Source organism: Pantherophis guttatus, chromosome 17, assembly GCF_059756535.1.
Source record: "Pantherophis guttatus breed Tessera chromosome 17, ASM5975653v1, whole genome shotgun sequence".
NCBI classification, from domain to species: domain Eukaryota; kingdom Metazoa; phylum Chordata; class Lepidosauria; order Squamata; family Colubridae; genus Pantherophis; species Pantherophis guttatus.
The window spans coordinates 17,199,781-17,224,140 of record NC_142079.1 but is presented as its reverse complement, the minus strand read 5'-3'; the positions used below and the strand labels follow the sequence as shown (position 1 = coordinate 17,224,140).

At 48.7% G+C, this 24,360-nt stretch overlaps 3 protein-coding genes across 4 annotated transcripts; 2 read left to right on the top strand and 1 right to left on the bottom strand.

Annotated features, from left to right (window-relative positions):
• Positions 1-5,524: 5,524 nt before the first annotated feature.
• LOC117677954 (D-dopachrome decarboxylase) lies at positions 5,525-24,250 on the bottom strand. 2 transcript variants are annotated; one of them, XM_087880647.1, is made up of 3 exons: positions 24,070-24,250; positions 23,800-23,975; positions 5,525-8,273 (listed from the first exon to the last, which is right to left on the bottom strand). In XM_087880647.1, exons 1-3 carry the CDS (start codon positions 24,175-24,177, stop codon positions 8,255-8,257), a joined length of 303 nt encoding a protein of 100 aa, XP_087736773.1. In that variant the 5' UTR covers positions 24,178-24,250; the 3' UTR covers positions 5,525-8,254. The 2 variants fall into 2 exon arrangements, with proteins under 2 accessions (XP_087736773.1, XP_034294476.1); XM_034438585.3 differs by lacking the exon at positions 5,525-8,273 and adding an exon at positions 23,598-23,717 and having other exon boundaries at positions 24,070-24,177.
• On the top strand, positions 5,943-10,021 carry LOC117677951 (glutathione S-transferase theta-1). The gene is made up of 6 exons (XM_034438580.3): positions 5,943-6,077; positions 6,352-6,414; positions 7,828-7,903; positions 8,210-8,360; positions 8,826-9,002; positions 9,800-10,021. The coding sequence occupies exons 1-6, from the start codon at positions 5,966-5,968 to the stop codon at positions 9,998-10,000; spliced, it is 780 nt and encodes a 259-aa protein (XP_034294471.1). The 5' UTR covers positions 5,943-5,965; the 3' UTR covers positions 10,001-10,021.
• LOC117677952 (glutathione S-transferase theta-1-like) lies at positions 13,803-17,649 on the top strand. The gene is made up of 5 exons (XM_034438583.3): positions 13,803-14,273; positions 14,927-15,014; positions 16,288-16,438; positions 17,077-17,253; positions 17,340-17,649. Exons 1-5 carry the CDS (start codon positions 13,892-13,894, stop codon positions 17,538-17,540), a joined length of 999 nt encoding a protein of 332 aa, XP_034294474.1. The 5' UTR covers positions 13,803-13,891; the 3' UTR covers positions 17,541-17,649.
• Positions 24,251-24,360: the final 110 nt, after the last annotated feature.

The following is a 24,360-nucleotide window of genomic DNA, read 5'->3' as shown; positions in this document are numbered from 1 at the left end:
GTCCCAGGGCACAATGTTTCTTGCACAGTATCTTCGTAGCCCTTGTGTGGTTGACCTTCCCGGATTCTAGTGCACTGTAGAACAATAGGCGAGGCTGTCCATTCTGATGCCATGGCCCACCCATGTCACCTGAGCTTTGGTCATCAGGGACTCAATGCTGGTGGATTCTGCATGATCCAAGACCTCCAGGTCATGCTAACAAACGCCCAGATTATGCAGAGAGCATGCATGTGACATTTCTGTTACTTAATTTATTAAGCCTCCTGCTTAAAGTGAAGGACGAGACTTAATAAAGGAGGACTGTAAGGCCTGGCCTCTCCCCCTTATTCAAGAAAGTAAAAGACTCTTGAAACTTGGTATTTCAGAAGGAACCTTTTATTGAATAGAGGTGATAGGGCGAAAGAGAAAGCAGGCTCTCGAGGGCCCTCAGGCCATGCAGTTAGAATAAAGGAGTTAGAAACCCCTCCCAACAGTCTGATGTGGATTCAGCCAATCCACAGATGCGAAGATGTTATTGTACCAGCTGCTCTGAGAAAGTGATAAGGGAACTTTCTCAGGGTCATCTTTCCGCCGGCTCTCAAACAATGGAATCCACATGGCCCACCCTCCCCTTATAAAACATCTTAAATATTGTTCTAGAATGCCATTAGTCTGTTCAACCCCCCCCCCCCCATTTGTCTGGGGGTGATGGGAGGAGCTTAGCCCCTGGGTGGTGCCTAATAAGTTCAAAAAAGCCCGCCAAAATCTTGAAGTGAATTGAACTCCCCTGTCAGAAATAATCCTCTGGGGAGCTCCATGGAGGCAGTAGATATGAACCAGGAACATTTTTGCTAATGCCTTAGTTGTTAGGATTTTTGGGCAGGGGATAAAATGGACCTGTTTGGAAAACAGGTCTGTTATTACCCAAATAACTATTTCCAGCGCTTTCAGGCAGTTTGAGAATGAAGTCCTTAGAGATCTCTCTCCAGGGTGCTGAAGGCTCAGCTACTATCTGCAAAAGTCTGGGGGATTTTCCTTGCCATCTCAGCTGCAGAAGAAACAGGGCAGCTGGCCATGTAGCTTTCTATGTCCTTTTTCAGGGATGGCCACCTCTTTTGACGAGGTGCAGAGTTTTTACAAACCCAAAATGTCCTGCTAGTCTGGAATTGTGGCATTTTTTCCATAAGGTCCAGGTGTTGGGTTGCTGGAACATACAGTTTTCCTCCTATCCAAGCTAAGTCATCTTTAATCAAGCAGTTGTTTTTGTGGGTTTTGAACCATTCATCATGCAAATGGCTTTTTTGAATGCCTGGGTGGTGGCATTGTCAGTGGGTTGGTCTTGTTTGGCCTGTGCTCTTTAATTGCCAACAGGGTTTGGAGCAGAGGTTTTATTACCTCGGCTTTTGTACTATTGTATTGGGGTTTCCTGGAGAGGGTGTCTGCCAGGAAGTTTTTCCCCCGTGGGAAATATTTACAGGTGAAGTCAAATCGCTTAAAGCATTGCGCCCAGCATACTTGTTTGGGGTAAAGTTTTCTTGGGGTTTTGAGGGCTTCTAGATTTTTGAGATCAGTCCAGACTTCGGGATTTTATTCCCCTCCAGGAAATGTCTCCAGGTGAGAAGAGCCCAGCGTAGTGTAAGCTTCCTTCTCCCAGATGGCCCACCTCTGTTCCATTTCAGTTAATTTTTGGGAAGTGTAAGCACATGGTTGCAGCTGATCTTGTTCATTCTTTTGGAGCAAAACGGCCCCTACGGCTACATCGCTGGCATCAGCTTGTATGACAAATGGTTTATCTGGATCTGGGTGTTCTAATACAGGTTCAGCTGAGAAAAGTTGTTTAATTTTTTTGAATGCCGCTTGGCATTCCATTGTCCAGTTTAGTGATTGCCTGGGTTTTGGTTTGTCCTCCCATTTTGTTTCAAGCAGGTTAGTAATGGGGAGGGCAATTTTTGCAAAAGCCAGGATAATTGGCAGTAAAAGTTTGCGAATCCCAAGAAGCTTTGTAACTGTTTGCGTGTGCGAGGTGGCTCCTAGTCAACCATGGCTTGCACTTTTTGCAGGTCCATCTCTATCCCTTCGTGGGATATTCGGTACCCTAAATAGTCTATCTTTTCCTGGTGGAATTTGCATTTGGACAGTTTTGCATACAGCTTTGGGGAGCAGATTTTGTTTAAGACTGCTCAGACCAATTTTACGTGCTCCGCTTTAGTTTCAGTGTATATTAGGATGTCATCAAGGTAAACCAAAACCCCTTTATATAAATGTTTGTGAAGCATCTCGTTAATTAGTTGCATGAAAATGACTGGGGTGTAATCCAAATGGGAGTATTTTAAATTGGTAACAACCCAATGGGGTATTGTGTGCTGTGTTCCATTCGTCCCCTACCCTTATTCTGATGCGGTAATAGGTCTCCCATAGGTCCAGTTTAGAGAAGATTTTTCCTTTCGAGAGGTGTGCCAGCATGTCCTTCATAAGGGGAAGGGGGTACACATTTTCTATGCTCACCCTGTTCAAATTTCTATAGTCTCTGCAAAGGCATAAAATGTCATCCTTTTTTTCACAGAACAGTACTGTTCCAGAAACTACGTGATTTTTGGTTGTGTAAGATCGATAAATCCCCTCACCAGGTTTTTGTCAATGAATATCTTCAGTTCTCAAGGGGACATGCTGTACATTTTTGGCTTGGAAAGTTTGGCCCCTAGTAAAATTTCAATGGCACAGTCTGTGGCACAGTGGGGTGGGAGTTTGTTGGACCCTTCCTCACTGAATACCTCGGCTAGGTCCCTGTATTCCTTTGGGATCCCCTGAGTTGGCATGGCCCAGCCAGGCATTGCTGTCTCTTTGTTCTCCCCACTTTTGGCTTTATCCTCTTTTTCGTCTGCAAATATCATGTGCTTTTGGAATTTTATGGTCTCTTGTTTCCAGTTTATTTTAAGGTTTCATTTTTTCAGCCACATGAGACCCAAAACTAGTGACCATTCCATTCCCGGGGCTACTATAAACATTAGGGTTTCGCCGTGGTCTCCCAGGTTTATTTGCACAGGTTCTGTGGTAAAAACGGCAGGCTCCCCCCTGTCGGCTACTGTCCTGTCCAGCTGGCAGAAAGCGATGGGGTTTTTTAACTTTCTTAAATGGATCCCCAGTCTCTCTACTGACTCCAAAGGAAATCTCAACATCAAAACTATGTGTGGTGATCAAGAGTAGCAAAGCTTGCTTGCTTTGTATTGCGTCCACCGAGAGCGCCCCACTCATTATTTAACCCTTTAGTGGAAGTCTAAGGTGGTCTGCTGGTCATTGTGGTGAGCTTGTGTATCCTTTGCAGAATAAAATGACTCACATTTGCTGAATTGGATGTCTGCTGGTCAGGTTCAGGTGAGGTTTGTTTGTTTTTTAATTCCTTTGTTTAATGGAACAGAACAAAAAAAATAATATATAGCCAAAAAAGAAAACAAAGTAATACTAAAAATTATCTATATGGGCTTTTCATACAGGTATATTAAATTTTACATATGAAATGTGTTTGAATATTAGTGGCTCGGGTTGGTAGTTAGGCTGTTGGTTTGAGCTCCGAGCTCTGCAATTTGGTTGCAAATGTTTCGTCACTATTAGAGGACACATCGTCAGTGCGTTTTGAGTCAGAACACAGGTCTTTAAATATCTTTTTATGAAGAAATCAGACCACATCTCAGTAACAACAGCCAGCCAATCAAACAGTCTGAAATCAGACCATGACTCAGAACTATCCAAACAAACAACGTTCAGACTAATTTGCATCTCACAAAAAGTTATTTAAAGACCTGACAGTTGAGCACAATTGTAAACACACTGACAATGTCTCCTCGAATGGTGACGAAACGTTTGCTACCAAATTGCCAAGCTCGGAGCTCAAACCAACAGCCTAATTTTCCATATATAGTCATCTATTTCCTCAGTCTCTCAAACCCTGGACAGCGACACTGAAATAGTCAGACCAGATAAAAATAGCAAAACACAAAATGAACCTGGCCATGCAGATATTCAACAAAAAGCAACTCATCCCAACTGAGCAGTGCCAAATTCTGGGCAGCAATGCCACCTCAGACAACAGGGGCCATAAAGCAGGCATGCTTCTCGGGACACTGATGGTAGATGTCATTGTTTCAAAGAGGAGCCGGCTTCCTGTTGCAGATCTTCCAGGGCAGAGAAAAGTAACCAGCTGTATACTCCAAAGGTCTGTATAGGTTCCCAAATATGTTGAATTGCACCCAGAAGCTCATCAGTCGTGAATGCAGTTTGCACCAAGCGGTGTCCTGTGGGATCTGCTGCAATCTTCAACTTGGCTAGAGCATGTTGCAGTTCTCCAAATAGAATCCAGGTCTCAGGAAGGGGGCAATGGTACCCCAGGCAAATCTGGGCAGAAGCCATCCCAACTTTAGCTGCTACCCATACAGTCTTTGTTTTAGGGCTCCTGATATTAGGAGAGCTGAAATCCCACAACCACTCTTTTTTTTTAATTAAATATTTATGCTGCCCATCCTCCCTATAAGGCAACTTTGAGTGGTTTACAGATTATAAAAAATAGAGAAGTAATTAAAATATTCAGAATTTAAAACTGCAAAAATCAGGACTGAGGGACAGCATGGGAATGAGGTCTTATCTTGTCAATTACCTCCAGCCATGAGCTCCCTCCCTCTGGGCCCTCTTATTGCGGTAGGCTCAAAGCCGGTTCTTCCCATCCAGATCTTCCCAGCCTCCAGGCAAAGGCAATAGCACTTAGACTTATATACCGCTTCACGGTGCTTTTACAGCCCTCTAAGTGGTTTACAGAGTCAGCCTTTTGCCCCCAACAATCTGGGTCCTCATTTTTCCAACCTTGGAAGGATGGAAGGCTGAATCAACCTTGAGCAGGTTAGAATAGAAGTGGAGTGAGCAGTGAGTTAGCCCTGCAGTACTGCATTGTAACCACTGTGCCCACCATGGCTCTTAACATCACAAGTTTGTTTTTTGTGCTTTTTTGAACTATATATATATTTTTAAATTTTGATTTATATGCCGCCCTTCTCCGGAGACTCAGGGAGGCTTACAATGCGTTAAGCAATAGCCTTCATACTTTTGTATATTTATACAAAGTCAGCTTATTGCCCCCACAAACTTGGGGCAATATAATCTTATTGATCCAAAGTCAATAAAAATACAAGACGCCAGAAACTGGGACATTTGGTTTCTGTTTGGACCCTTGTCTCCCAGAGGCTAAACTCACCAAAGCCTGCCATCTTGTGATCTCATGAAAAGCAGCCATCTGGAGCACTCAGTCTCCTTGTCTGGCATCCCTTCTCTTTTTTTTCTCTGTTTTCTGTATTATATTCTAATGTGTCTTTTTCTTTGCTATTTTTCTCCATCTTTTTTTAATTTGTATTGGTTTTTAGGCTTGTAAATTGTAATCTTTAATAAATTTATCATTCCCATCTAACAATTTTTCACCTTTTTTCCACTTCAAGAAATTTGCCAAGATCTTACTAAGTCTTCCATTTGATTTAAGCATATTAAATCAAAATCCAGTACTGTGTGATGAGAAATACTCATTTCTTGTTTATTTTATTGTAACATCCATTGTGAATTGGGGCTTCAAGTAAGGCCAACTAAGCGCTGGCACTTCCAAACAGCTGGTGATATTTGCCACAACCAAGAAATCTCATAATGCCCCCTAGAGATGACACACGCACACCCTCCTAACCTCACAGCAGGTCATTGTGGGCTGCTTTCCCCAGACTCCCTTCCCCTCGGCCCGCCCTGTTGCTACTCCCTCGTCCCCACAAGAGTTTTGGTTTTCCTTTTTCAAAAAAGTTCCTGCCTGCCCCTGAGGGCGGAACCTGGTCTGGCCTGGCTCCCAGTTTTCCGCTCTTTGCCCTGTTCTCCCTTCTGGGAGAGCCTTTCGCGGAAGGAGGCATGTGAGAACCAGCCTCCCTTCCTAGGACTCAGCCACTCTGTCCATCCAGCTGGCAGAAGAATGGGGCTGGAGCTCTACCTGGACCTTCTGTCCCAGCCCTGCCGGGCGGTCTACATCTTTGCCAAGAAGAACCACATCCCCTTTGAGCTGAGAAATGTGGAGCTGTTCAAAGGTGAGGAGAGCCCCACAAGGGCGCACATAGGGGGGAGGGACTTTTCTCAGCTGGGGGGGATGGAGATGAAGCCTCCTTCAGGGGGACCCCTTGGCTCTCTGGACAACAGTTGGGTGGGCCTTGCCTTGTTTGATAGATTTCATGGGGCCCATCAGAAACAGGAGGGGACTCCCACATGGCGATAGAAGAGTAGCCTGAGCGGGTGGGGGTGCAAACTGGAGAGAAGGTCTTGCACTGAAAACCCTCCGTTATGCTGGTGCCTTCCTCTTGCCAGATTCTATCCTGGGGACCAAGGTGCCTGGAGCAGAGGCGGAAGGGGGGGAAATACCCCCATCAGGTAAGAGGAGCTCAGGCTTTATATGAATGGAAAACCAAAGTATGGTCTGCATGGGCAGGGGGGGGGGGTGTCCTGTAATTTGGCATTCTCTGATTATTTTTTCCCAAATGGGTGGAATGAATTTCAGTTTGGCCCCAGGCAGAACTGTGAACTAGGACACCTCTTGACACCTCAGCAGAGGAGAGAACACGAGGGCTGTTTACTTTCAGAGTAACGAGCACCTGTTCACAAAGTGTGATATTGTCAGGGATCTCTTCTTGCTGAGTTGCCTTAACTATCAGGAATCCGGCAGGATCTTCCCACCAGCAGCTGTTGGAAATGCCTGCCACCATTTTCCTCCTTCGGGGCTTCAGGTGCGCATGGCGTGTTCTAACAAAGCCAGGATGACGCACTGGGGAAAGGAGGGGGATGTAAATAAGTGCCTGCCCCCAACAATTTCACTCAAATCTCTCATGCAGTGGTGCCAAGTTCCCTGTTTGCTATGCAAATACAACTTGAAAGGGTCCAAAGGGCCATTTGAGGTTGCAAAAAGAGCATTTTTCTGCACCCAAACTGGATGGGGTTCTTCCTCCAATAAGATAAGTGACCTAGTTCTTGTACTTTGCCTCTGTGGCTGCTCAAAGCACCTTTCAGTGTCTTATTCAGCCCAGTCTTTCTGTAAGTAATCCCAGTCCAGGGCACTCTGGATCTCTTGTGACCTGGCAGCTCATAAAAGGATCTTTATCATATTTGCATTGCTACTGTTGTTTCTGGAGAGATTTAGAGATGCTCAGAAATAAATAAATCCCAACATTCATTATTCACTTTCCAAAATAAACCTTCAGTGGTTTCCTCATTCCTATCTTGCTTACCTGCCCTCTCAAAGTCAGCTTGGGTTCCCAAAAAAACCTGAGGCAGGACAGCCCCTCCATACCTGGACATTGTTCTATGTGGTGGTTTCGGCATCCCTCCCTGTCCCACAATTTCCAACAAGTTTGATGGCCCCAGAGTGAGCCCTCTTCTCATCTCGGTTCCCATGGAATTTCTCTTATGGAGCCTTTATGCTGGTGTTTTCCCACATGCTGCCATCCCCAGAACAAACCTCCCTCTTTGAGTAAGCCGTGAAAAGTGTGAGTCTGTGGGTAGCTACGAAGTCTGGAATACAATGCTCCACTCACATTTGTAATTTAAAAGTTGTGACTGACAATATCCACAATTTTCTAGTCAATTTCAACTGCAGAAAGCAGAGTTCAGGCAGTTCTCACTTTACAATCTCAAAGGGACACTTGTGCAACTTATTAGCAATCCATCTTTTAGCTGTAATTCAGAGAAGACTTGGGTGGAAGGAGATGTCTGCTCTCCACTCCAGACAGACGTAGCCAGGAACATAGCCTCCCTCAGGCCTCATGGTGGAATATCTGCTTTGACTTCAAGGGTCGCTGCGCAAGGAGGGCACAAGAGTGAAGAAAGTCCCTATCTTGAAGGATGAGACCTTCATCTTGACAGAAGGGTAAGGAGAGTTTCCCTCACCCCCGTTTCTCCTTGTCTAAAGCCATGTTTGGATTGAAAGCCCAGAATATCAAGTTTCGAGGTCATCTCAAATAAATTACATTTCAAACAAAGTCTTTGATGACACAGAATATTTTTGCTTGTCTCAGTTGTTTCACCTTGGACAATCCACATTCTGCTTTGATTAAGCCAGATGCTCAGTTGTGTTTTGTTCACTAGCTCCTCCTCTGCAGAAACTAACTCCTGCCTTCCTTTTGTGATCCTTTTGTGAACCTGTCCTCCTCAATTTCCATGAATCCGTGGTCAGCACAGCCATCCTTTTGTATTTGAGTCGCAAGTACAACACCGCAGATCACTGGTACCCATCTGACCTACAGAAACGAGCAAAGGTGGATGAATACCTATCATGGCATCAGGCTAACATCAGATCCAATGCTCCCAAAACAATGTGGATTAAGGTGAGAATTTGAAGAGGTTTGAAGAATCTGGAGGTTTGGGAAGCCTCAGCTTGACCCAGAAGATTTAAGATCTGTTTCCAATAGTTGAAACAGATTAAGATGAAAAAATGGCAAATGCTACAGGTGGTTGAATAGGTTCTCTCCCCACATTCCCCCCTCCTCCCATCTCTATCCTTACTACAAGCTGCCATGTGGTTCAAGGTCAAATATCAGCATTCGCAAGCACAGTAGTTTCTCATCCAAAGGAGGGACCTCAGTAGTTCCTTCCCTGGAACCCACTATGTTGAAAAGGGAGCAGGCCTTTTGTTGACCATCCATCTATCCATCCGCTTTCAGAGGAACACCAGAGTTTGTGACCTCAGCGGCATGAAGTGGCCACTGCTAAGAACCTGACCCCAATCTTCACCTTCCCAGGTGGGCCTGGGCTGCTTTTTGGTAGGGATGACCAGTCTCCTCCTGGTGCAGGTGCTGATCCCCCTGTTCACGGGCCAGCCACTCCCGGCAGAGAAACTGCAAGAGGTGATGGACGGGCTGGCCATAGCGCTGGATCAGTTTGAAGGGTTGTTTCTCCAGGACAAGCCCTTCCTGGTGGGCAGCGAAGTCTCTCTTGCGGACCTGGTGGCCATTGTGGACCTCATGCAGGTGACCTCGAGGGTGCTGGGCTCTCATCCTCCCCTGTGCCTGATTGCCCTTCAGCGGCAGAGGGCCAAAGTGCCAAGCTCCTCAGGAAAGGAAACTCACTAACGAAGCAATGGAAAGACCCGAAGAGGGGTGGGCATGGGCGGGGGAGAGAACAGCCAATGAGCTACAGGCTAATGAAGAGGGGGCTCTGATGATTGGTTGCTGGGTCCTTCCTCTCAAAGGTGGAATGGGGCTTTCCCAGGTGCACATTGCCTGCCCTTCCAGCTAGACCAGACTAGGAAATCCAAGGCCTGCCTGCTAAAACCACTTTTATTATAAAGTCAGAGGGGCAGGATTCGGCAAGTCTGAATGAGCTTCCCACTCCCTCCCTTTGTCTTCATAACATCCAGGAAGGGTCTCGTCTGAGACTCTTACTCGGATTATAATCCTAGTCTGGACTAGACAGATTTCTCCTCTCTGGCCATTTATTCCTCTTCCTCTGCCCGCTGCACTCCTTGACATGAAAGGGCATCACTAGCTGCCCGCAAAAGGGGTCCCCTCCCTTCCCCACTGCAGAAGCAGTCTCCAGGCAGGGAGATCTGCATCAGAGGACGGCCAGCTCAGCTGGGGCAAGAAGGGAGGAGAGCAGGCACCCTGGGGGACCAGAGACAGATTGTGGGGCCTGTGGGGTCTGAGCAGGTTCGGTGGCACAGGCTAGAGAACCGACAGACCTCTCTGTGCGTAAGGCCCTGATCTTCTGCCAGCTGACCTGATGTTACCATTTGCCAGCCTCCCCATTTCCTTCCCTGTTTCTGCAGCCTGTGGGCGTCGGATGTGACATTTTCAAAGACAGGCCCAGACTGGCAGAATGGCGCAAAAGGACAGAAGACGTGATTGGAAAGGAGCTCTTCCTGCAAGCACATGAATTGATCCTGAACATTAGTAAACTGAGCACCATACAGATCGATCCACAGCTGAAGGAGCAACTGGCCCCCGTTTTGTTAAAGATGATGAGATGAGTAAAGGGATTTCAAAAGAGAGGATAGTGTGACTATCTCTGGGTTTGTTAACTTTTCATTTAGAATTACGTCTACAAGAGGCTATCCTGGCAAAAGCCCCGTCAGGCGTCCAGTAGCCATCGCATGAGCTCCACTGTTATGCTTGAGTCTTCCTGATCCCTGGAGACTGGAGACAAGCTGCGAAGTCCGCAGACCCTCTGCCAGTCCTCTCTTCTGCCCAGACTAGGGGTCTGGGTGTTCCCACAGAAAACACCAGGAGCCACAAAACCTGGATGGCGTGACCAACTCAACGTCACTCCCTCCCACCCAGTCTTTCTTTCTTTCTTTCTTTTTCTTTCTTTCTTTCTCTTTCCCCCTTTCTTTCTCTTTCCCTCTTCTAATTTATTTCCCTCTCCCATTCTCTCCCTCCGACTCTCTCATTTCTCTCCCTCTCCCCCTTCTCTCTCTCTCTCATTTGTTTCTTTTTCCTCTCTCTCATTCTCTCCCTACATCATTTTCCCATTTCTCTCTCTCTTTTTCTCATTTCTCTCTCCCTCATTTGTTTTTTTCTTTTTCCTCTCCCTCCCTCCTTTTCTTTCTTTCTCTTCCTTCTCTCTCTCATTTGTTTCTCTCTTTCCTCTCTCTCATTCTCTCCGTCCATCATTTTCTCATTTCCCTCTCTCGCCCTAGCGCCCCTGGGGTTTTCTCTGCACTGCCCGCAACCGGCTGCTTTTTGCTATTCTGTGTCCTTCACAGGCTTCTCAGCGCCAGCCGTGGTCCCCTTCGTGTCAGCTCAGGAAGGGAGGAGCAGCTGCCGCCACCACCAAATGCAGGGAGGGAAGAGCTCTGGCTCTCCTGCACAGCGCAGCCAGCTACTCACCTGTGTATGCAGTGGCAGCAGTGAGAGGAGGAGTCGCCATTGCTGCCACCATGATCCCGGGCCAGTAGGGTATCCTGCTTGTGTGTGTGTGTGTGTGTGTGTGCACGCGCGAGAAAGAGAGATGAGAGAGAGAAAGTGGAAGAATTCTTGTCTCTCCCCTCCCCCTTTATGCAGCGGGAGGGCTGCCTTGAGTGCAAATGTGGCACGAAGGCAAGTACAGGACTGCTTCACTCCTGCACGAAAGCTCCGGCCATTGCCTTGCCATGTCCCCTCTTCATGCATTGCCTTGCCATGTCCGCCTCCCCCTCAACTCTTCAGCCAAGTGCAGTGGACACAAGCTCCAGCCCGAAGTAGCAGGAGGCAAGGGCTGCCTTGAATGCAAATGTAGTGCCAAGGAAAGTATAGGGCCGCTTCGCTGCTGCACTAAGACTCCGGCAACCCTCCTCCTCATGACACCCTGGCCATTTATGCCGAGGCTGGGAGGGTGCGCAAGACCTCGGCCAAAGCACAGCAAAGGCATGTGCAGGGCAGGCAGGCACTTGCTTGAGGAGGGTCTCTACACTTGTGTGCACCCTCCCGGCCTTGCCACAGCTGGCCAGGGGGTTGCCCCACACACACACATACACACACACAGCTTTCATTGAAAAGCATCCTCCGGGCGGCGAAAGTCCCCCCTGCACGTTTTAAAGCCGCAGCTGGGCGCTGCAGGCCTGTCCCCCTTTCTGCTGTTTCGTCCTACCAGATCCCATTCCCACCCTGCCAGCTCTTGTGTTAGCGAGGCCGGTGTCAGTCACAGCCAGGTTGGGCCGGTGTCTTGGGACAGAGAGCAGGTTGGGCGTCTCCCCAAGCTACGCCCGGCACCAAGGGCTGGAAGAAGCTCCAGCAAGAGTGAGGCACCAGAGAATCAGCTCTATTCACTTCTCCATCTCCCACCATCACCCTTACCTTCTCAGGCCAGGCGAGAGCGACTGGGAAGGGAGGGGGAGGGGCGGGGGCAGCCAGTGATGGTATCACCCACAGGGAGCCACAGCAGAGGGCCCAAAGAGCTGCAAGCAGCTCCGGAGCCGCAGGTTGCCGTCCCCCGGCCCAGACGAAAGAAGCTCATTCATTCAAACCTTTATTGTCAGAGTACAACATGTGTACAATGATATTGGGTGAGCCTCCCTTCATGCACCCCCCACAACCCAATACAACTCACAGGGAAAGACAGGGGAAAAAAATCCCTAACCCAGTGAATCCTATTAACACACACACAGTCCTACTGTACCATGTGAACTTATTGCACATCACGCCGGCCCCGCAAGTCAGTCGTACTATGTTGTTGTAAAGTTATTTTCCATTCAGAAGCGTGACAGCCCACGGATAAAAACTGTTCTTCAGCCTGTTTGTGAAGCTGCCTATGCTTTATATCTCCTTCCCGACGGCAGGAGTGCTGACCAGGATGTGAGTCATTCCTGAGGATTTTCCTCACTCTTTCCTCACTCTCTCTTCTGGTGGAGCTGAGAGGTTCAGTGAGGTGTGTGCCCAACCCAAGTCAGAAAGGGACAGGAGCCACAGGGGCTTCTGGGGAACCTCCAGCCCTGGTCCCGAGGCCTGCTCCCTGCTTTCTCTACTCCTGGCCTGGGGTGCTCAATGCTGAGGATGATGGGCCCTGGGAAGATGGTTGCCCCTGGAGCCCACCTGTCCCCCTGCCTTCTCCCTATGCCCAGGCCTGCTCATCTGGGACAGGAAAGGTCATGTCATAGTGGAGACCAAGCCCACTTTCGTCCACTTTCCTTGCCAATTCCAGCCTGATAGCAACTTTGTGGTCCATGTAGTCACCTTTGGAGAGGAGTGACCAAATTGTTGTTAGTTGCAAAGTCGTGTCCGACCCATCGTGACCCCATGGACAATGTTGTTCATGGGGTCACGATGGGTCACGATGGAGTAACTAAATTGTTCCTATTATTTGTGTTTCTACTTGGAGAAGCAGCATATTATAGTGGTTAAGGCACTGGACTGGGTGCAGGTGAACCCGGGTTCTGCTGCTGCTTAGGCAGGGAAACCAGCTGGGTGACTTTGAGCCACTCGCCCTCTGCCCTCTTCCGTTTAGCCTGAGAAAAGTCCTCCTCAGGTGAACCTTGAAAGCCATGCCAGGTCAGTGCAACGGCAAGCAGACCCCCAATCACACAGCTCAGAAAAACAGCCACATCATCTTCTCCACTTGACCTGAAGTTACATGCAAAGTTGGATGTTTCAAGGCATTTGGAGGCAAAAGGCGGTTGATGCCAACAGGTACAGCAGTCCTCAATTTACAACAGTTCATTTAGTGACCATTCAAAGTTACAATGTCACTGAAAAAAGTGACCATTTTTCACACGACCGCTGCAGTAGGTCGTGATCAGAATTCAGATGCTTGGTCACTGGCATGTATTTATGATGGTTGCTGTGTCCCGGGATCATGTGATCCCCTTTTGTGACCTTCTGACAAGCAAAATCAATGGGAAAGCCAGATTCACTTAACGACCATGTTACTAACTTAACAACTGCAGTGATTCACTTAACTCTGGCAAGAAAAGGCATTAAATGGGGCAAAATTCATTTAACAACTATCTCACTTAGCAACAGAAATGTTGGGTCCAGTTATGGTCGTACGTCAAGAACTACCTGTACTTTTCACTCAGCTGCTGCCTCCTGCCATGGGCTTCCACCCACTGAAGGGCTGCAGTGGCTGAACAGGCACCCGGGGGCGGGGAATGTTGGAGTTTTGCAGACCTTTCAATTGACAAAACTGAGGAATCTCAGTTTTAACTCACTTTAACAGCAGGCTAAGCTTGGTTAGCATTAACCTAGTTGAAATTTTTTAGTGTATCACGTGACCCCAGAAAACCAGGTGAGTATAGCAGCCAGATTAGCTGTGCTACTAAAAACATAATTTAAACTGATGGCTCGAGAGGAATTCACTTTAAGGAGAGCAGAGACCCCCAAATGCTTCAGTAAAGCCACAATTTCTATTGCTGATTTCCCATTTCTTGTGGGAAGGGGATTGAGCCATGCACGTGGCTCAATGTCTCTGGCAGCAGAAGGGCCCACATTGGCTACTGCTGCCACATCCATTGGGCTCCATCCCACCCTGGATAAGGAGGGATGTCAAGCCCCCAAACCCCTCACACCATGAGAGCAGCCACAGCCTACCTAAGGGCTGCCCACCCGGTGGCTCGGGCAAAGGCCTGGCCTGGTTGGCTATGGGGCCGCTTGTTCCGTCAGCCAATCAGATGCCTGAGGTTTCCGTTGGTTCCACCCACTTGTGGCTGGTCCTCGCAATGGTGTTGGAGCTGTACCTGGACCTGCTTTCCCAGCCTTGCAGGGCAGTCTACATCTTTGCCAAAAAGAACAACATCCCTTTCATGATGAAGCCTGTTGAGATGCTGAAAGGTGGAGGGGGGTGGAGTTCCCTTGCAAGCCCCCCTTTTCTCCTGCCCCTCTCCTTCCCCCCAATCTTCTCAAGGCTCCCTGCCTTGGGGGCCCCTTAAGTCTCCCCACCACCTCCAGGAAGTTTCAGAGGTGACCAGCAGGGCATGAGGGTCATCTGCAGGCATCTTTCCAGTTGGTGGAAATAGGCTTTGTGCCTTGACCATGCTGGGGGTGGGGGCAACATTCTGTCCTCCCCATGGAGCAGACTCCAGCTACCCCATCCAGAGGCCAGCCCTTTCTGAGGCACCAGAGGGGCAGACAAGCAGCCTGAAAGTTTTCCGAGATCTTGGAGCCATCGGGGTCTTCCTGCCCTGATGCGGAAGTCCTCGAGCACAGATATCACGGTAGAGGCCAAAGAGAAAGGGCTTCCCCCCAGCACCTTTGAAAAGCCTGGAAGCTTTGGGGATGGAAACAGCGGGAGGAGGCCCATCTGGGATTTGGGCCCTCAACCCAGCCGGAGCCCCTGCTACACCACCCTCCTGGCACCCGAGCTGCAAGCTCTTAGTTTTGGGGACTGAGCTCAGCTAAGGAGCGGTGGGGAGGGTGGGTGGAAAGCCCGTTTTGCTTTGCGTTGTGGAGTTTTCTTTTTGGCTGACATGGTTTATCAATGTTAGGGCAACACTTCACTGAGGAATTTAACAAGGTGAACATCCTAAGAAAAGTGCCTGTCCTGAAGGATGGAGATTTCATCCTAGAAGAGAGGTGAGGACTTCTGATGAGGAGTGGGGAAGCAGCCACCCCCGCTTGGACCCACTGAAAGATCGCTGGAAGAAAGCAGCATTATTGGCTCGGTGGAAAAGCAGCTGGATTTGTGCCCTCCAGCTGGAATAAAAAATTCCAGTTGCAGCTGGGCTGGTGACAGCGGTACCCGCAGCTTGAGAGCCAGAAGTGTAAGAGGTCCCTTCCAATTTGGGGCCTCCTGGACACCCGGCCAAAGGGCTGGTTCCCACAAGCTCTCTGCCTGCAATGCTAACCAGGTTCCAGCCAACAAAAAGCCAAGCTGAGGCCAAAGGGATGAAATCCTGGTCTGCTTCCGCTAATTCCAAGGAGGGGCTGCTCAGATGCACAGGAGTGGGGTGCACATGGCAGCAGCCATTGTGTACCTGGTCAGCTATTGCAGCAGAAAGCCTGGCCTTCCCTCCAGTGAAGCCACAGCTCAGGGATCTGGGCTGAGCATGGAAACCAAGCAGAAATGCTCAGCCAGGTGTGCTTGGCTTTGCCTTAGCAAGATTGAGAGGTATGCATGGAAGGCATGCTTGGACATACATCCCCCCCCCCAAGGAAAGAGTGTGACTGCCTCCCACTGGGGCAATTCGGGCTTTCCCAACCTCCCAAAGAGAACAACCAAAGACGGTCAAGAGGACTGAAGGGCAGCGCCCGGATAGGCTCTGGGATGGCTCTCCTCTTGGAGGCCAAATCCAGCCGAGGGCACTGAGGGGATGGGGGCCAAGTTTGTAAGGGGCTAGTCCCAAAGAAGGAAGAGAGTCCAAATGCCTGGCTGAATATAGTGGATAGGATTTTACACAGAGGAATGGCAGTTTCTGCCTTAGCAAGGACAATGACCTGGCATCCAAGCAGCCCCACCCCATGCTCAGCGTGTGCGGCCACAGCTAAAGGCAGCATTCTGGGAATATGGTGCCCACTTAGCCAGCACACAGGAGGATGCTAGGACAGGCAAGGCTGGCAAGGACATTGGGGGCTGAGAGGGGGGAGAGGTCAGAGCAGTTGGCAGGAATCTGGAGGTCTATCTGGAGGGCAGGGCAGGGCAGGGCAAGAGCCCGGTTAGCAGAAGCAGCATCCCAATGGCGGCAGCTGTTGGCTGGCAGAATGGCTGACCTTTGGAGTAGAAGGTTCAGTCTGGCCAAAGAAGCATTTGGATCCCGCCCTGAGCAGTAGATTGGGCTGGATGATCTCTTAAGTGCCTCAAAGGGAGCAGTCTTTTTCCTGCCTTGGCTCTTTGTCTTCTGCTCACCAGCACAGCCATCCTTCTCTACCTGACCCGGAAATACAACACTCCCAGCTACTGGTACCCACCCGATATGAAAAAGCGAGCCCGTGTGGACGAGTACCTGGCCTGGCAGATCAGCACCATTCGGGCGGGCACATCCAAAATCCTCTGGCTCAAGGTGAGATTGGGCGTCCTGCTCATTGGCAGTGCAGACCCCCCCCCCAAACTGGCTCTGCACAGCCTCCAACGTCCCAGGAGGAGGAGAAGGGAGGGCTGACTTGGGGAGGGGGCACTTGGAGATGCTTTTCCCACCAAATCCACTGCAGGGGTGTTAGAGGCAGAGACTGGGGGGGGGGCATCCCCATATAGAAGACAGGAAGCCACAGGGAGCAGCGGAAAAGCAACCTAAACTCGGAGAGCTGCATGTGTCCCAGCCAGTTCGGCAATGGCTGGCAACTCACAGATTAATGAAGCCCATGCAAGGGACACCCTTGGCAATCAGATCATTTGGGGGCGTTGCGTGCCACTCCCAAACACACCTTCGTGCAGACATGTCAGTGCAAGGACCAAGGCAGCAGGGGCCCATCTCCTCCTTACCCCTCCTGACAGCAACTCCTCGAATCCCCTGGCACTCTCCTCAGAACAAGGGAGACACCAGCAAAGGAACCAAACAGCTAAACTGGCAAGAGCCTCCTCAGGACCAGCCCTCAGGGAGCCCCATTCTCAGCCCAGCCCTCCACAGCCTCCCTTGGCACCTGCCTGGGCGAAGCTGGCCCCCACTCTTCTCCCTCTCTTCTGCATGTCTCTGTGGGGCAGGTGGTGATCCCGCTCTTTGTGGGCCATCAAGTGTCCCCAGAGAAGCTCTATGAAGCAATGGAGGAATTGAACCTCGCCATCCAGAAGCTGGAGGACAAGTTCCTGCAGGATAAGCCGTTCCTCATTGGCCCAGAGATCTCCCTGGCCGACCTGGTGGCCATCGTGGAGCTGATGCAAGTAAGCCCCCCCCCGCCCCAACAGCCAACCTCCGAAACTCGGGGTCTTCCAAAGCAGACCCCTGCCAACTGCTGTGCCTCCTCTAGCCCTTGGGAGCCGGCTGCGACATCCTCGAGGGTCGCCCCAAACTCCAGGAGTGGCGCAAAAGGGTGGAGCTGACATTAGGGAAGGACCTCTTCATGGAAGCCCACAACCGGATCCTGAACCCCCAGGAACTGAAGAGCATCATCATTGACCCACCCTTGAAAGCACAGATGAAGCCCCTGCTCTTGAAGATGCTGAAATAAATATGGAAATATATCAATAGGGCTTTCCCTCTCCTTGCATCCTCCTCCCCACCCTGTAGCCCTAGTTTCAGGTTTGGCTTCCAATGATCCTTGCTCCAAGCCCCTTTCCTTATTGCCTGGCTCACTTCAGCCAGGGAAGGCACTGGAATAATTCCAGTTGGCATAAGCATATTGCCATCTTCGAGGCGGGCTACTGAGCAACTCCCCTCCCCCCCGCTACCCTGTGCAAGTCCAGATTCTGAATGAAGGCTGCAACACAGGTTCAGAAGGAAACAAGTACTTTTTCCAACAATGGATAAATGTTAGAACTGCAGATTATTCATCTTCAATTGTCCTTGTTCACAATTCTTTAGGAAGTGTATATTGTAAAAGCATAATAAAGAATAAAATCCAGTGATAAGATAAAATAATTGTAATATTAAATATATACCACATGGAACAAGTAGCTTCCAGGTTCTAATTCCAAAAAGATTTTTCCAACACCTGGGAATGGAAGCCTCAATTGGGCCAGGAAGTCTCTCAGTAAGAGCCTCTATCAGCAGGTGAGAAACCCCCTTATCTCATGGGATGGGGGCATCTGGAGGGGTGCAGAGACCTTGAGCCAAGGCAGCTTTCAAGGCTTGGGGCCAGACCGGGGAATGAACCGGTCTGATCTTCCGTTTGGCCAGATCTCTGCTGGCCTGATTTAGATGAATGGACATTTCCTATCATGTGGCAGCGATCCAAAGAGGGATTAACATGGAGTGGCCCCTCAGCCCAGCAGGTCCCTTGAGGAAATATGTGAGAGTGGACGTAAAGCAATCTGGCCTGTTTCAAAGCACACCAAATGATGCACCTGAGCCTTTAGGGCAGGAGTGGGCTGTACCCACCACACTGCGCAAGCTCCCAGTTTGGCGTAACCTTGATTCCTGGTAAATATTAATGTTGTGATTTCTGAAAAATGGTGGCATGGTTGCTAGCCGGTCTACAGCAGGAAACAAATGAAAATTAAAAATGCAACCCCCAACTCTCATTTGTGGCCTTAGAAAACACCAAACAATCCCTGCCCATCAACCTTACCCCACAGTGCAGCTTCTCCCACTTTCCATCATCCCCACCGCACCCCGAGTGTGCATTCACCCAAGCTATAAAAACCCTCCGGTTCTGCTGTGGTAGGACAAGGTAGGCAACAGGTATACAGGTGAAGATATAGAAGAAGGATCTTCACAGGCCATAGGTGGTGTGGTGAAGCTGATGAGAACACCACAGATTTTTTCCCCCACAACTTTGCCCAGAGCTCAGACTTGCTCTAGGCTGGGATCCCTCTTGAATTGTTGAATTGCCTCAGTTGTTCAATCTGGAAGGTAGAGATCTTATCACGAAAGGAGTCTGAACAGGGGAGACAGACAGAGCACGAACAAGTTCAGTTCTTTGGTTTATTTTAATTTAGGAGTAAAGACCTGCACGGCGCTCTGCTTGGAGTTCTTATCGATCAAATATGAAGTTGCTGGTCCTCAGGAAAAAAGATAATTGCCTTTAAACTACCTTTACAAAAGAGACACAGGAAGGCACTTCACTGATTAAGCAAGAATCCAAGTATGACTGATGGACAATTATTATAAAGATCAAGCTAAAAAGATCAGTGGCTTCTGCAGTTAGAAGATCTAACTAAGCATTACTTTTAGAGCACCCAAGTGCGACCCAAGAGACATTGTTGACTTAATTTCAAAGTCCTTTACCAAAGGTTCTTGAACAAACTTAGGAGTCATGGGGCAAGAGGAAAAATACTTTGGTGAATCAATAACTATAAAAGCAGCAATTAATGACAGAAAATAATCTTGCAATGGACCAAAATGGAGACGCAAAGTGCCATAACTAAGTATGCAAACAATACTCTGAATTTCACACGCTGTTACAATCCTGTTTAAGATTCTTCCAGAGATCAGATGTTTCCAGCTAAGGAATGTGAGACATTATTTCTGATGGCTGCTGGATAAAGGATAAAGCAAAAAATTCAAAAAAGAGGACAGTACAGATACTCATTGACTCCATAATTATTCCAAATTATAACAGCCCCCCACCCCCCCCCAAAAAAGCTTAGGATCCCATTTCGAATTTATGGCCGCTGCAGAGCAACTGCAGTCATAATGCTCCGATGACATTGCAGGGATGCTGCAGGACCCTCATCCCTGGCTATCTTCGCTGCCCCCCCCAATTTTGCCCCATGGGGTCCCTGTGAGCCTTGCACTGATTTCCTCCCAGCCTCTGGCTCAGGGTGCAGTCCCAGTTCATCTCTCCTACTGAAACTGGCAAAGAAGCCACCAAAAGCTGAGTCCTCTTTGCATTCAGAGAGAACCGTGGCTAACTATAGACTTCAAGATATTGATTAAAGGATATTTTCCTTAAATCATCTCTATTATTTTCCTGCAAACCTCTTAATCTTATCGCATATTCTGTGAAATTATATTGTACCATTAAAATCTCTTTTTCAATCTTCTGTTGCAGATTTTCTGCATTACCATACTTTTGATCAGCATCCATTTTAGGTTTTTCTTCTAAGCTATTATCCTGAGTGTTTGTCAAATCATTTTCAATTTTTTGAATTCTATTGTCCAATTTATCTTGAATTTCTTCCATTTTAGACTCTAGTACATTAGTATTTGTGTCCAACTGTATCATAAATCCTGTAAAACCATTAACCACTTTTGAGAATTTTTTCTCCAAAAAATCAAACTTAGATTTCACCAATTCTTTAATTTCCTGCTTAAATTTTTCAAATTGCTGATTCACAATCTCCTCCCTTCTTTCAATCTCCTCTATAAAAAATTCTATTATATTAAAATCAGGTTTCTGAGACTGAAGAATTAAGACTTGTTCCTTTAAGTTGTTGGTGGGGGGATCCCCCCCCTTCTTGTTTATCTGACTTTATGAGTCTCAGTGCCATGTTTCCGCCCAGGCAGGCTTTGTTAAAAAAAAAGCAAGAAAGAAAAAAAAAAAAAAAGGACTTCTTTCCAATCAACAACAATATCAGGTCTCCAAGGGAAAAAAAAGAGAAAAAGACACAGGAGCGAAGTTTTGTCTACAAATGTAGCCAGTGGTATTTATTCCGCTACATTGTAGTAATAGAAAACGGAAGGACTTTCCCTTTCAGCCTCTCCTCCAGCCAATGCCATTTTAAAAGGCTTTTTTTTCCCCTCTTTCTTTTCCTCCTCTCTCTTAAGTAATTTTTTTTAAAAAATCAGTAAAATACTTGCGGTTCAATATTACAGGTCCAGCTCACATTTTCTTTGAGTAGTCTGTTAAATATCTTCTGAATTTCTAGCTGGGATTCTAAAGGTTCAACCTGACGAAGTGTTTTGTAGGATTGACAGAGTTTATCGAATCAACTCCTGGATTGCTAAGCAAAGGCAATTGCCTAGAGATGTGGTGATTTATTTTACAGATAAGGAAATTAGGAATAATATCGTTCAAAATTCCTTCAATTCTAATTTGCAATTGTATGGAAGAAAGATTTGGATTTACAAGGAACTCCCACCTAAGATATTGATGGAAAGGAAGAAATTTGGTTTTCTGGTGAATGAGTTAAAAAAGAGAAATATCTCCTACAGGTGGGACGCCCCAGTTGGTATTATATTTAGATACCAAGGAGAAAGATATCAGCTAAATACTGTTGAAAGAGCGGAAGAATTTTATCAAAATAGGTTGAAAATGAACTTAACATCTCCAGGTATAATACAGGATAAGCAGAAGGAGCCGGAAATAAAGGTAAAATATCGAATTATAGAGACTGTACCAGATGAATTGCCTTTGGATTTATTGGATACCCCAGCTGGACTATCTACAAATTTGAGAGAAGAGGCATCTAATCTTAATGTGATGACTTATCAAGGCAAGGATAAACATGGAAACCAATTAGGGGATATACAAGGGATAAAAAAGAAATATGAGATACAAAAGCAAAACCAACAAGACCAATCTACAAAGCAGAATAAAAACCGACCAGATGATACACATTTTGTAGAAAGGGAACCAGGATGGAAACCAAACCCACAAAAAGAAAAGAAAAAAAGAAATAGGTGGCATAAAAATAGAAATTTCTAAATCAGGCAACAGTGAAGCCAGTGATTTTATAATATGAACGATTATGTGTAAACACAGAAGAGGCGACGTATTGGTTAATATCATCCTGAGGTTTGTGGCAGATCTCTGCATGGCCGTAATCTGGGGACGTGAAACGAGCCTTAAACTGATGGATTTGAATTATCCATTTTGGAATTTCTTTTTGTGTTGATAAACATATTATATTATCTTGAATCACAAGGCAAGAGAATTATGCTGGGGCATGCAGAAGATCGGGTTGTTACCCACTACGATGATGGGAATTAATAATCCTGATGAAACCCACAATTATTACTATATGGAATATAATTATAATGTCACTCGGGTGGTTGTTTTTACTTTTATACATATAAGAAGATATTTACTACTGATGGGGGCAGATATGATTGAAGATCCTGAATAAACTGTTGCACCAGTAAGCTATGTTACCCGATTATGGATGTTGGTTCTACCAATCCAGTGGAAAGACCTCAAAGAAGATACTATATGGATTATAAATTTAAAGTCATTATCTTTTCTTTTTTTTTATTTAGATATAATGGAAAATATAGACATATATTTTTAAGTAGTGTGGGCAGTGAATCAAAGATGTTAAGAAATGTTGTGTATGGTAATTTTGCATGATAGTGGGTGAATAAGCTAGTTAGTAGATTGATTAGTCTAAGAAAAGGGATTTTTAAGTGATATATTTAGGGGAGTGGAGGAAATGGATAGAGTGGAATAAATGTTAAACTAGATTTTATGGGGAAGGCCGCTTTGAAATGTTATAGTAATATATATAGAAGATTAAATGTTAAAGTAGGACTTATCGTATAGTTTTAAAGTGGAGAAGTTATTCTATAATGTCATAGTATAATGTCTTTTTTTTTCCCTTTCTTTTCTCTTTTTTGATATGTATGGATAAAGGGGGATGTTATAATATTAATAATATTTTTAGTAAGTAAAGGTCAATATCTAGAGGAGGGAGTAAGTAATCTGTTATGAATTAGGTTTTTTTTTATGAAGAAGTCACGGGGAGGGGATGGGTGGGGAGGGGGGGTTAGGGAGGGGGAGGGAGAGGGAGAGGGGAAAAAAAAGGGGGGAAAATTTGTATTTGAAAACTTTTTCAATAAAAAAAAAAAGATATTGATTAAAGGGATTTTGATGGCTAAAACCCGTAATAAATAAAATGGATTTGTTAAAGAGGATTCAGGCAGACACTACCCGGGCCTCCCATGAAATAGCAGAGTGCCGCTCTACTCTTCCTTGGTGTAAACCTGGCGTTGTTGGAAGGGCAGAGAAGAGGCTTCGGGGGGAGCCGATGACCTCAGAAGCCGAGGCCTGCTGGAAAGGGCAAGGCTGAGGGGAAGGGGCTATGCGGGAGACCCCGTGACTCCTCAGGGTCAGACCTGCCACCGGTCATCCGACCTGCCCTCCAAGTTAGCAGGCAGCCCTTTGCACCCCTGGCGACCGTCCCGCCGGGAGGGGGCCGACTCGGTCTCTCTGGGCCTGGGGCAAGGCCGTGGGACCAAGGGGCGCAAAGGCTGTCCCCCCGCCCGCCCAACTCCCAGGAATCCCTGCCTGCCTTCCTTTCACGCGCAGCCCGGCTGCCACCTGACGAAGCGGGGCGGAACGGGCCTCCCAGCCTGCCCGGAAGTCTTTGGAATCGCCGGTTACGCCGAGGCGAGTCCGGGGCAGGGCACCCGCGACTGCGCTTCCTTCTCCCAGGAAAGCCGGCGGGGCCCACGACTCCTTCCACCCCCGCGTCAGCCACGGCCGGAGGCTCCCCGGAGAAAGGCGCGGAGAATCCGGGAGACTCGCGGAGAGGCCCGGGCCCCTCCCCCGCCCGCCCGCCGGGCTCCTTCCTTCCCAGGTTGGAAGGCGCCCCGAGAGAGCCCGGAGGCCCCGCGCTCCTGGGCGCCCTTCCCGCTCCCTCCCTCCCTCCCTCCCTCCCGGCCCCGAGGAAGAGGCGGAGGCGGCGGCGGCGGGCGCAGCGCTTTATTGGGGCGGGGGGGGCAGGGGGGCTCTCACAGGAAGGTCATCACCGTCCCCTTCTTGCCCACCTGCCAGGGCTCCAGCGGGTGGAAGCGGATCAAGATCCTGCGGGAGAAGCGCAGAGTCAGAGCCGGAGACCCTCGCCCACCCGCCCGCCCGCCCGCCGGCCGCGCCCGCATCGGCTCACCTGTCGGCGCCCAGCCCCAGCTCGCGGGCCAGGAACTCGGCGAAGTGCGCGCTGTGCGTCCGGTTCTGCTCGGCCGAGCCCACCGCGCCCACCGCCCAGACCGAGAGCAGCGCGCCCGGCGCCGCCGAGCCGCCCATGGACAGCGCCAGCCCGCCCTTCACCGTCGCCGCCACTCGCTGCGGGGAAGCGGCCGGGTCAGCCGGGGACGGAGGGGGGCCCCGCCCCTCGCCCCCCCTCCGTCCCCGCAGCCCCCCCCCCGACCCCGCGTACCTCCTCCGGTTTGCCCAGGATGGCGGCGGCGGCGGCGCCGAGCCGGGCGGGCAGGTCGCGGGGCAGCTGCGCCGGCGGCACGTTGGTCTCCAGCTCCACGAAGGGCATCTTGTGCGGCGCCCCGGAGGAGGGAAACCGCCCGCCGCCCCGCCGGCCCTGCCTCCCGCGGCGGGAGGGGCGGGGACGCAGGAGGCCCCCTCGCCGGGCGGGATCGCTCCGCCTTTTCTCTGTATAATAAGCTACTCCGAGCCTTCGGAAGCCCCGCCCCGCCCCGCCCCGCCCCTCCTTCAA